At 40.8% G+C, this 13,276-nt stretch overlaps 1 protein-coding gene across 1 annotated transcript; it reads left to right on the forward strand.

Moving 5' to 3' along the window:
* Positions 1–3,244: 3,244 nt before the first annotated feature.
* Positions 3,245–12,760, forward strand: eaf2 (ELL associated factor 2). The gene is made up of 6 exons (XM_033612780.2): positions 3,245–3,427; positions 4,051–4,145; positions 7,517–7,653; positions 8,042–8,217; positions 8,385–8,621; positions 10,168–12,760. Exons 1-6 carry the CDS (start codon positions 3,325–3,327, stop codon positions 10,209–10,211), a joined length of 792 nt encoding a protein of 263 aa, XP_033468671.1. The 5' UTR covers positions 3,245–3,324; the 3' UTR covers positions 10,212–12,760.
* The last annotated feature ends 516 nt before the right edge of the window (positions 12,761–13,276 follow it).

Here is a 13,276-nt window from a genome sequence, read left to right on the forward strand (position 1 = left end):
GGAAAACAAAATGCGGGCCAAGAAAAGATCCCTGTGGCACCCCGCACTTAAGTGGAACTGAAGATGAAACACCAATGGAAACAGAACATAATCTGTTTGAGAGACTTGACTCAACAGCCTGTTGTCAGAAGAAACAGTTGGCATTGTGCGTTTCTGCAAACTATCAATATGTTACGCATGTTTCATACATATTATATCATCAATTCTAAAGTGACGTATATGAGTTGACTTTGTCATCAGGACACGGAAGGAATGGTTGATGTCATGTCACCTAGATGGGACATCTTTTAAGCTACAGACCACTGTTCAGGACCAACAAACAACAAAACCAATTGTTTTTTAGCAAGTCATGCTGTTTTTTCCAGCAATATTGTAGGCAACAAACGGTTTTGTAGCAACCTGTCACTGTTTTTCTGGTGGATTTTCTGGCAACGAGCATGGGTGTTTTGTGGCAACTGATCTCTGATTTTTCAGCAGCATTGTAGGGACCAAATATAGATGTTTGGTAGCGACCCATCATTGTGTTTCCAGTGGATTTTTACGGGTATTTTGTAGCCACCTGTCACTTTTTTCCAGCCACTTTTCTCACCAAAGTTGAGTGTTTTACAGCAACACTGCTGTTTTTCCAGCAGCTTTTCTGGCACCAAACATTGTATTTAGTAGCCACCTGTTGCTGTTTTCAAGCAGCTTTTCTGACACCAAATGTGAGCACTGTTTTTCCACATGATCTTTCCTAAGCACTACCAAATGGATATGTGTCTTGACATAACCCCACATTATTGAAAAGTAAAGTTTTAACATATCTGCTCCATAATAACATAGAGATGTTACATACCTGTGATTTGCAGAAATGTACAATGCCAACATTTGTTTGGGTCTGGACTCAAACCATGTGACAGCAGTTCTGAACATATCTACACACCAGTTTTAATGTTTTTGATAAAAATGGAGTGGAATGAAGTTTGAGCTCAAATGTTACAGAACAGGCTTATTTACACCCCCACTGTTTGTTTGTTTATTAGTGCCCTGTTGTTTATTTGTATTTCAGATGATCCCCTGCCCCTCCTGTTCCACTTGTCCTCCATATAAGACCACTCACCCACCCACACACACTGTGGTGTAAACAGAGGGACCACACTGGAACAACCTGGTGATAATACGCTGCTGTAATCTCCACATTCGTCTTGTCTCAGATGTTGATCCTTTAATGTTTGCAGGCAGCAGAGCATATGGCCGTGGTAAAGTGCCCAGAATTTAAGGCTTAACAATCATTAACAGTTTAAAGAAAGGAAAAGAGATAAAGAGATTATTTTCACTGCCACAGGGTTCATGGAGCCCCCCCAATACATTCATATATATGCAGTGACACATTCCTTAAGAATTTTACAAAGACAAAGTGACAAAATCAATCAAAAAATATTGCATGCACCAATAAAACTAAAAGTAAACATAAAGTTAAAGAAAGAAAAAACACTAAATCTCATTTTCATTTAAAATTAACATCAAGGCAAACAGAGAAGATTATAGTAAAGACGAAAGAATGTAAGGTTTTATCTGTTGAGTTGGCCAGATGTGTAACAGGGATGCTTAAAGATTAATAGAACAACAGAACTTATTCAATCAGCACATATGAAAGATGTGGTTATGGATGTGTTTATCTTATCACATTATGTGGAAATTGAAAATGATAAATTTCATTTTTACAGTTTCTGGTTTTGATTAATGCTGTAATTTTGTTTGTTTTGTACAAAATACAACCATTTAAAATTGTATATCCCTCCCATGAGCTGAAATAACACACACTAGTCCCTCACCAGTGCATAAAAAAATATCTGCTGACTCAGTGGTTTAGGGAAGTGATGCAACATCTCAAACTTGACAAACTCAGATTCACATTAAAGGGGACTTTTTATGGAAATTATGCAATATACACTGTTCTCTTTACTGACAACTCTACGTGATGATAATAATAATAAACTTTATTTATATAGCACCTTTCAGAACATACAAAGTTCTGCACAATAAAACTAAATACATTTTAAACACAAGCAGATAAAATAATGAAAACTAAAATCTAGTGGCGTGGCGTGGAGATTTGGGGAAAAGCATACAAGACACACACTCAGTCAGTCTTTGTTTTACAGAAAAGAGCCATACGAATCATCACAAGATCACAGTACACAGAGCACACTAATGGTTTATTTGTAAAATTAAGAGCACTTAAATTCCAGGATTTAGTAGATTACAAGATTGTGCAGATAATGTATAAAGTTCATAACAAGTTTATGCCGAGTAAAATTGTAAATATGTTTGAAAAACAAAAGATTCTAAGTATGAACTTAGAGGAATATATGTTTAAAAAAATAAAAGCTAGGACCGATATTAAATGTATGTCCATCTCTATAAAGGGGGTGAATTTATGGAACAATCTTGAGGATGAATTGAAAAATATGTGAGACATTTCAAAGATTTAAAAGTCTCCTCGAGGAAAGATGATTGATACGCACAAGCAAAATGTCTGATTTTTGGGAATTAGGTATTTTAAGTATTGTTTGTTTGTTGCTGTGGAACATTGTTGACTGGTGATGTGTAATGGGTTGGTATTGTTGCCTTTGCATTTCAACTGGAGTAGGAAATGGTGTAAATTATGAATCTTCAAAAAATATATTTTTTCTGCTAGTTGTAACTAGGAGAGAAGGGTAGGCGTCATAAGCTTATAAGCTCATAAGCTACACCTTTTTTGGTTAAAATGATAAGAGATACTACGTTGTGCTGTGTTGTACTTTTTGTTGAGTGACCGAAATAAACAAACACTTCACTTCACCAGATAATAAATGGGAAATAAAATCAATTAGATAGTAATAAAACAGACAGCTCAGGATGTGCTTTCTGTTTTTGTGCATATGTATACATGGATATGTTTTTATTTCACAGTTTTTCTTTTGCAATGTTGTATAACAGTTTATATGTTGTTAAAATACACACACACACACACACACACACACACACACACACACACACACATGCATATGTAATGATACCATCCCCTTCTCTGTCACAAGTAGAGAACAGTCCCTCACAGCCCAGACACCCTGTAACGTCACTCAGTGTAGCTCCGACAATATTACCATGACTCCAACCAATCAGACTCCTCTTACCCAAACCTGACCAATCCAACCAACTTAGGCGAATACTAGCCAATTAGAGGGCGAGGAGGGCGGGTCATACCTTCGCCATCCTAGGAAAAGAGACCTTTAGCTTGCCGTACATGGTCATCGGATAGAGAGTAGCAGTAGAAAGTTTCCAGTTCATGAGCGTGTCAGGATGAATGGAACAGCTTACTCCAACTTTGACAACCAGGAACACGTCCTGAAACTAGGAGAGACGTTTGAGAAGCACCCGAAGAGCGGCTACCACACAGTGCGGTGTAAGTATGGCTGCTAACGGCGGCTAACTGTAGCATGCTAGTTAGCATTGTAGCTAAAAGGTCCGAAGGCAGCTGTTTGACACTTCCGCCGCCTCGTCAGTGTGTTTGTAGCCTCCCGCTGTCGGTTAGTTTCCCTCAGCGCTGAACTATGTGTGTTTTATTTCGTCTTAATAAGTTAGTTACGTCACAACTGTTACAGCCTGTTAATGCCCCAACTGTCAGAGTGTTAGCTTCTGTTAGCTTCTGTTAGCATCGCTTCAGACTGTACACCACCGCCATCTGGTGGTGAAGGTAGACAACTGCAGCACTGAGGGACCAAATGTGTTTGTGTTTTTGAAATATTATAATGTTACTGATGTTAATATTGAGTTTATTATATGTGTTTAAATGTGCACATTTCCTTTTCTTAACAAATATTAAATCTAATCATATTACTATTAAAATCTTACTTGATTTTATGTGTTATAGTTTTACAACTCCATGATTTTATGAATCAGTTAATCCATGTTTTAAACTGTTTTAAATGTCGTGTCATGTGAAGCACTCAGTACTTATATTGCCTTTATTGTAAAGCACTTCTTGTATGAAAGGTGCTGTATAAATAAGTTTATTTGCCTGTACAGATGACTTCAAACCAGCCTCCATTGATACGACGTGTGAAGGGGAGCTTGAAGTTGGCAAAGGAGAGCAAGTTACAATAACTTTACCCAATTTAGAGGTCAGTGTCTGATGCACCAGAGCGTCTCTGCACCAGGAATATATATGTGTGTATGTTTGAGATTTGCTAGGGATGCACGATATCATTACATCATCCTTGTTGGCCAATATCGGCTTTAAATTCATCAAAATCAGGCAACATGCGTTTTCTTATTTTGTACAATAGATGAATATCACAGACACTGAACACTTTTTCTTGTCTCCATCTGCTGGTGGGCCGTCGCAATAAGAGTATACATGTATAATACGATGTTAATTCCACTACAGAAGAGACTTGATGGTGATCACTGAAATTAGGTGGGAAAAGTGGATATATCAGTATGGGTGATCAGCCAAATGAGTTGTTGTATAACGTAGTGTTGTCACGGTACAAAAATTGGGACACATGGTACGATACCAGTGAAAGTGCTTTTTGTCATTTATAAAAAGATAAATCACTTTTCTATAATACATCAATGATATTTCAATGGAATAAATTAATTATTGACTTATTCATACTTCAAAAAGAGCATCAATAAGTGATTAACATAGGGGGGATCAAAATAAAATAAATAAATAAAATAAGAATCAACCAGCCACCCTCCTCCTCTGACAAGTAAAGAACAGTCCCTTCATAAGTAAAGAACAGTCCCTTCATAAGTAAAGAACAGTCCCTAAAGTGCGGTGAGTTTTGTGGGCCGTTACCTGCCATGCAGAGAGAAATGTGAACGGCTCGTTTCTCCTCTGACACGCCACATACCTGTGTGCCGCCACGGCTCGGCTGTTCAGGTACTTCTGGGCAGTCATGACACCAACAAAGAGGAAATTACTGGACCTGGAGCCGGACTTCTCCGTCGCCGGTAAGCTGCTATCTTGCGCTGGCCATAGTGCTCGGCCGTATTCCTGTCTGTGACCCCCGTTCAACCCACAACCGGCAGGATTCACCTTTCATTTCTGCTGCTGGTTGAAATCTGTACTCATACAGCGTGCTCCTGAATGATTTCTTTTGCTTGCACAAAACTATTTTTAGTTGCAAATGCGAGTAAAATGTCGCAGCGTAGAGCTCTGTGGAAAACAAATCACTGTAGCATATATAAACAAATCTAGCCTACAAGTAAAAAGAAATAAATAATAACTTTCACTGCTTAAAGATACTCAATAGCTCAGCTAATACCTGACATGTCACTGGATACAAACCACTGCAGCAGCATATTGAATGCCAGGTAGCCAGCGCACACTGTTATTGGACAGCGCATGGACACTCACCCTCTTGCGACTGGACTTTGAACTTATCCCACAGTAGTACTACGGTACTCCAACATTATGGTATCATATGTACCGTGGTGTTTAAGTACCGCGGTCTACCATTGGTACCAGTATACCGTGCAACACTAGTATAATGGCATATCAGATATCGACAAAAAATCTAGTATCGTGCATCCCTAGGTTTCACAAATCATCGTTGAACACTCTGTGCAGGGTTGGAAATCAGCACCAGCCTCCAGCCAAGTGCTGGTAAAACATGCAAGTGGCTGCTGGATCTGCTTCACTCAAGCATGTAAATGTGGTAATGTATTAAACGGTTGGTAGATTGAGAATCCATCAGCCACAGTAGCAGGTGGACAAAAAAGCTCATTTCCAACCCTGACTCTGTTCAGGGCCTCAGCACCTACTGAAGACACATTATTATCAGTTAATATTTTCAAAAATTTAAGTTGTACAGTTTTAATCTTTATTGTGGTGTCTGGTCAGAAGTCTTTGGGAGGGGGGGCGCCCAGTAGCTCAGTGGGTATATTGCACTTTGGACCCCACCCGCCCCCTGCACCCATCCTTCCAACTATTACCATCAGGTCACCGTTACAAAGTCCCACTTTCCCGGAAGAACACATACAAAAAAACTTTTGTTCCCACGGCCATCACCACCCTGAACAACTGAAGTCCCACCCAGATACACTGCTTTGTCGTTTATCTTGTATAATGTCTATTGTGTTTTGTGTGTCCATTAGGGGTGTTACGGTACACAAAAATCTCGGTTCGGTACGTACCTCGGTACAAGTGCACGGTTCGTTTTTTTTTTCAGTACAGTAATGAAAAAAATAGACAACTATTAAATATCTTTTACTTATTGGTAACCTTATTAAAACATACCACCACAGCAGTTAACTCTTTTTACACAATTTTTGAATGAAATAAATACATATAAAATCCTGCTTTTTCACATTGTTTGAATGAAAATAGAAATATAAAAGTGAAAAATAAATTCCTGCTGTTTTTTTAACACATTTTTTGAATGAAAAATATAAATATACATTTCTGCTTTAACAGTTTTACTCAATTAAAATAAAAAGTATAGTGCAGCTGGTCAGCTTTAAAGCCTGCTCAGATTCAGTTTTACTAGGAACTTACTTAGCTTTCCCACTTTGTTAAAGTGCAGTAAACAAAACATGCTTATATCTAAAGTGCAGCTTAAACAATTTTACTCAACTCCAATGGCGTTGGTTATTTCTTTAGCGCGATGGTCAGGGAAACGCTCTTTCTTTTTAAACGACGACGATATCGTAGTTTGCACCAGATTGCTTTTTCTAGTCGTGCCGGTTAACATTCAAACTCGGGTGGTGTCGCTTTAGATGCGTTAGCATGTTAGACGTGTTTCCAAGTACATACCCGACCGCTGTTCTGCAGTGTCGGCACACTGCTTTTGTCTTGTCCACTTGTTTATTTCCATCTCTGTATTTTACCCTGAAACCAAAGTGTTCCCAAACGGAGGACTTAAGGTTTGCGGGTGGGTCTTCAGGTTCGTCAGGCTCACTTGCCATGTTGTCAAAATGCGAGAATGCGCTGCACAAAGTGAAAGCGGAGATTTACGGGACTTGGTCCGTCACTCAATTATGTCCGTTGGGGAACTAGATATTTTAAATGGTTCGGCTCGCAAAAACGGAATTAAAATAAAACAAATTATATAAAATAATATCCTGCGCCCAATAATTCAGTACAGGGTCGTGCCGAACCGAAAGTCACATACCGAACGGTTCGACACAAATACATGTACCGTTACGGCCCTAGTGTCCTTGTCTATTTTATTTCGGAGCTTGCCAAAGACAAATTTCTGTTACTTGTGACAGACAATAAAGGTTTATCTTATCTTATCTTATCTTATCTTATTGGGCGTCACATGCAGCAAAGGGCTGTGGGTTGGATTACAGCCCACAGCCCTTTGCTGCATGTCATCCTCTCGCTCTGCCCCTTTCCCGTAAAGGTAAAAGCCAAAAAAAAAAAAATCTTTATCAAAAAAAATGTCTTTTGTGGGGGAAGGGGACTCAGTCTTCTGTCTGCAGTATTTCTTTAATCCTGACTACGATCCTGTCTGTGTTGTTCGTGTGTTTGTTGTTTTAGGGTTCGAGTACTCCAGTAACGGTCTTTAAAGGCTCCAAAAGGCCATACATGAAGGAGTGTATCCTCATCGTCAATCATGATACTGGAGAGTACAGACTGGAGAAACTCAACAGCAACATCGCTGTGAAGAAGACCAGGTGGGTTAAATACTGCTCATGAATTAGGTCAGTGAGAGATATGATAATGTTGTGCAGTGGAACAAACTCCCAGTAAACTGCAGGTCCTTTTTTTTTATTTATTGATGTCTTACACTGAACTGTAACTTTTATTTTTGTATTTTATACCTATCGTAATATCTTTTTAGCTTGTATTTTCTATTCTGGTGCTTTGGTTAAGGTTTTAATTTTATCATGTGTGTCTTTTGCACTTTGTCTCGATGTTTTTGATGTTTTATGTCGAGCACTTTGAATCACCTTGTTGCAGAAATGTGTGATATAACAAACCTGCCTTGTGTTAAACTGGTGCAACATTTTGATGAGAAACTTTCTGCCTGTCTTTGCGGCACTGTTCTTGTGACTGTCGCAGGGCTGAGGGCAGCAGTAAGATCCACTCTCGCCTGGAGCAACAGACGAGTCGCCTGAGCCAGCAGATGAAGACCAACAACAGCAGCAGCAGCAGCAGTAAGACGTCCATCAGCTCCAAGAGCTCTCCACCCAAAGAGAAGACGTCCCCAGCATCGCCCATGGACGACATCGAGAGAGGTGACGTAGTGTCTGCAACTGTAACTGTAGAGACGTCATCTGGTTTTTTAGCACATTTACATGTAGATGACGCTGCTCAGGTTTATTTAACGGCGCTCTTTCCCATAAATTAAGATAATCATCACATATTTCTCACTCTTAGTTTGTGCGTATGCGTCTGTTTGCAGAGTTGATGGCGGAGGCGCGGGTCATGGACCAGCTGAGCAGCGGCGACAGCTCCTCAGACTCCAACAGCTCTTCGTCCTCCAGCAGTGACGACAGCTCCAGCAGCAGCGACTCAGAAGACGAACAGACCTCTGCCCCGCCCCCGGCCCCGACCAATCACAGCATGCCTATCCTCACCACCAGCGCCAACAACAACAGCCGTCACCAGGAGAGTGGAGGAGGACTCATGAACACACTCAGTGAGTCGCCCTCTCAGCTCCGTCTGAGGATGTTCTCCTCTCCTGTAGCACTCCGTATGTTGTATCTTTACATAGAAGCTGATGTTGGCCTGCTGCTCCTGAGGCGGGTAAAGATTCAGCATGTTTACGGCTTGAAGCCCCTTTGAGTTTTTCCCCCTTTTTGCAAGTTACTGTCGATAATTATTTCAATGTGTTTTGTTAAATTTTAACTTCTAATTTCAAAACAGAACTTTGTTACATATTTATTAAACTGAAGCTCCTCTTCCACTGGACAACAAAACTATCACCCACCAACTTCTGGCTTTTGTATTTTATGGGACACGTTTCAAGCAGCATTCGTTTCGGGACAAATGAGTCAGTAATCCTGGGTATTTATCGTCTCCATCGGCAGCGATGGAAATACGACACCCAGGTGGACAGGCTAATTTTCGCCCCTTTTCTGTGGCGAGGAGATGAAACACCGCCACAAATTATGTCTCCCTCCACACAGTACTGGAACATCGTTCTCTGCACTGAGTTTAAAAGAGAGTCTGAATAAATAAGAGACATAAAAAAGAAAGAACCACCGTTATATTTTCACTTTTCCAGCACATCTGTGACACTGAATGTGACACATTAGTGTAACAAACAGAATGGCGTACTCGTCTACAGCAGAGCTGAGCACACGGCTCTCGTCTACAATGGGAAATGAGTCTATTGCCTACGTTTAGCATCTTTTCTCAAGTATAAAAATCTGCATATATGCACAGAGATTGGACAACAAACCCCAGAGAGCTCATGGATGCATCAGCGCAGCATACAGTTCTTCTTGCACGTGACCGTCTGTAGTTTGATACCCTAACGTTACCGTTTATGTGCGTTGTATTGCATTGTCCTCAAAATGTCTGACTGTGACAGCTACTACTACCACTGCTGTGTGTGTATGTGTGTGTGTGTGTGTGTGCGCGCAACAGCCACAGCACGTGCCCATCTGCACAGCCCACATGGGTGCTCAGCTGTACAAAAAAAAAAAAGCACGAGCTTGCCGCTGATTGGTTAAAAGGTTCAAGATGGTCTGTGACGCATTGCCTGTGAATGAACAGGTTGAATCCCTTCATGCATGAGGATCTGAGTCTTTCAGACCACTGCAACTTTTCTCTGCAGTGTCCTTAAACCGTTTCATTGTGTCTGGAATCTTTGGTCTGAACTGGCCTTAAAAGGATTCAAACTAAAGGATCAGAGAACCCCATGTAGAATCCTACGTAGAAAAGCAGTGTCTGTGGGTTCGATTTCAGCCCACGACTTTTGCTGCATGTCATCCTCCCTCTCTCTGCCCCTTTCACACTTCATCAAAATCCCCAAAAAATCTTTGAAAACAAAAAAAACCCTTTTTGATAGAAGGGAGTCAGACTTATGTCTGCAGTATTTCTACATTCATGACTATGATCTTTTGTCGGATCAGAGAACCCACTAAAACGAATCAATCAAATACTGAAGACACGCTGCAGGACAAAGGACTCATGTTGTTTAATGATGCTTTAAAACTCTGTTCTCTCTTGTGTTGCAGAGAGCGACCTGCAGCTGAGTGAATCAGGCAGTGAGAGTGACTGAACAATGCGAGGACGTCTGTGGACATCAGGAGGATTTTCAGTGGGGAGTAAAGGAAGCGGGTACACACCTGTCAGTGTCTTGTTTCATTTAACGTGGGACTGTCTTCTCTACATATCCACATTTCTGCTAGCAAAGATCATTTGTTGCTTCTCCGCCAACAAACTTTTTGTCTCAGTTTTTGCTTCATGGTGCTTTTTTTTTTTTTTTTTTTCTTTTTTCATGTGAAGACTGCAAGTTAGCGAGATGCCTTGGTTTAGAGCGATGAAGAGAAGCAGGAAATTATGACAAACTATCTGTAATATTTCATCTCTCTGGTTGCACATCTATGGTTAAACTGAGCAAACATATCAGAGGCAGAACGACGGCGGTGTTCATGAAGTGTAGACGATGTTACTGCCCAACAGTCAGTCGTGTTAAACCACCTCTGGAGTTTCTGCATCTCAGTTCAGTGATATCAGGACATGTTGTTGTGCCTTAGGTCAGATGTGGGTTAATAGCTTCAGTTCAGCTGCATTACATGAATCTGCCCAACAGGCATTAAACTTTATTTAGGACGAGCCACACTGATGCAGCAGTCTTCTGCTTTTGTCTCAGAATTATAGTAAAGTTAGAAACTTTAGCTTTGAATCACTGAAACTGCAGGACGTCAACAGATTTTCATTTAAAGCTGCATTAATTCAAATAAAATAAAAACTTTCTGCAGTGCTGTGAAACAAGCTAAAAACAAAATGCTGAGTATGTCTACATGCACAAAATATCCTTCATTCTGAAAAAGACAATATTCATACAGAGCATGGTAATGAAAATGAATATATCACTAATATTCCTGTTCACACGCAGCCGTGCAGACTCCAATTAGCGCGCCCCAACATGTCTTCTATCACATCAACATAAAGAGAAGTGGAACGGATGTTTTCAAAGTTTCCAAACTCTTTTGACCTCGTGAACTCAGCCCTCCTCTTTCGCTCCTTCAGCCACCACACCTGCAGTAAATGGCCTGTGATGGGATATTTGCCCAAAACCTGTTGCTATCAGTCTTTCATGAAGTTTAAAAGTAGGTGTGTGTGTGTGTCTCTCTGACCTGAAATGTTGGCTTTTCTTCTGCATCTCTACACAGGCCTCACAACCGGTTGGCAAGTTGGTTTGTGTACGTCTCCATGACAACACAGACCGTATGGTGCAAACTGCTGGTAAAGCTCCAGCTGACGTGCCCAAATAATGCTATTAAAACCTGAATAATTCGCTAATATTCCACGTGTCTTTATCGTAGAATCCTACATTCAGTAAAAGGCCTGATTCAGAATATTTAAATGGAACATGCTCTTTACATGAGCCCCATTAAACTCAGAGTCTCGTCATATTTGGAATTACCGTGGAATAATAGTGTGCATGTAAACGTAGCCAGTGATGAATTAAAGTGGAAGCAAACAGTCGCTCAGTTACAGATGTAGAAGTCACTTATCAGCTCTGACTGACTCTGAGCAGGTGATGCACAGTTTCTTTTCTGTTTTTGGTCGGTCACGGCTGCTCTGACTGGAAACAGGTGATGAGAGTTTGAAAACCAAACAGCCCAGTTGCCGGACAAAAATGTTGGCTTTGCACGTTTCTGAAAACCACGTACGTACACGTGTACATTTAAGTGATGCAGTTTACGAGCTGATTTGTCATCAGGAGGTGGATGGCGTGTCAACGCTCGCCAAGCTGCAGACCACTGCTGTGTTTGCAGCTGAGATAGAGCCACAAAAATGGGTTCCCTATTATCGAGACATGGCTGTGTTTGCAGCTGGGATAGTGCTCTGAAAAGTTGTTTTTTTATTACCGAATTACTGCTACTTTTCCAGCCGGGATAGAGCAGTTGCAACGTACAAATGTAACGTATCTTTAGTTTGCAGAAACGTATAACCCCTACATTTACTCTGGTGACTGGGTTCAACCAAAATAACGAGCTGAAAGATTCTAAAATGTTTTGTAGAGCTTCAGGTGAGAGTTGATAGATGATGATTGCTGTAGCTTTAAGAATGAAGACGTCTCTGTGACCTTGTTAATTGTGATATTTCAGTTTCTGGCGAGGCGGTGCACGAGCACTCAGTTGACTCAGAGAGAGTCGTGCTTTGTAGCTTTAAACCTGCAATACTTGAATCTAATTATTTATATTTCAAAATATCCTCGACCAACGGTGAGATGCTTAATATATTTGATATATATTTTAATAGCCAAGCGATTGGAAGTTAGTCTGAAGTGTGCTGCGTAAAACAAGCCAGATGCTTTGATGCTGCGTCTCAGTGAGTCTGAGAGAACGCCATGTGCCTTTATTTGCCTCGGCCTGTTGAAACACAGGTGCCACATCCCTGCTGAGCTGCGTCAGCCAACAGGAAGCTGCTGTTTATGTTCTGGCATTTCTTTGGTGTCCCAGCTGACTAATACAGAGACTGAAATGAAGACGTCTTAAGTCAATAATGTGTTTAGCCTTAAGGACGGTGGCCTCAGAGGATCATTTGTAAACTATTTGAGAGAAATTTCTTTGTAGAAAAATAAAGATTTTAATAATTTTTTGTGCTTTTGGGTGAATTATTATTTACATAATTTTGTGGCAGCGTGTGTGAAATGTTTGATTATTTATCATCTGTCATACTGATCACAGTATATTTCTGTTTGAAAACCACCGTGTTGCTGCCACAGAGGCGCTGACATCTGTTGTCGTGGTGACCCCGGGGGTCTCGTCAGGTTACAGCAGGACATCCTGGATGCCGTCTGCCTTCCTGTTAGTCTTCTTCCTCAGTGTTGAATTTACAGTTAATATGTGGACGCACTCTGAATACACTGATTGTCTGACACATGTTCTTCTGTCTCTGTCCTGCCTGAGCTCTGGTTCAGTTGATGTGCGGCTCAACTGAAACAATAATTTATGTTCTCATGCAGTTGAGACGACGGCTGCGTCCTCTCTGATAGTGAAACTGTCACAGTTTCACACTGCCCCTCCACACGCTGTAAGATAACACACAATACTCTGAATGTTTTTCTTCAGATTTAAAAACTCATCAGTGTAACGAGGTTTGTCTCTGCAG

This window comes from Epinephelus lanceolatus, chromosome 14, assembly GCF_041903045.1.
Source record: "Epinephelus lanceolatus isolate andai-2023 chromosome 14, ASM4190304v1, whole genome shotgun sequence".
Classification (NCBI taxonomy): Eukaryota; Metazoa; Chordata; class Actinopteri; order Perciformes; family Serranidae; genus Epinephelus; species Epinephelus lanceolatus.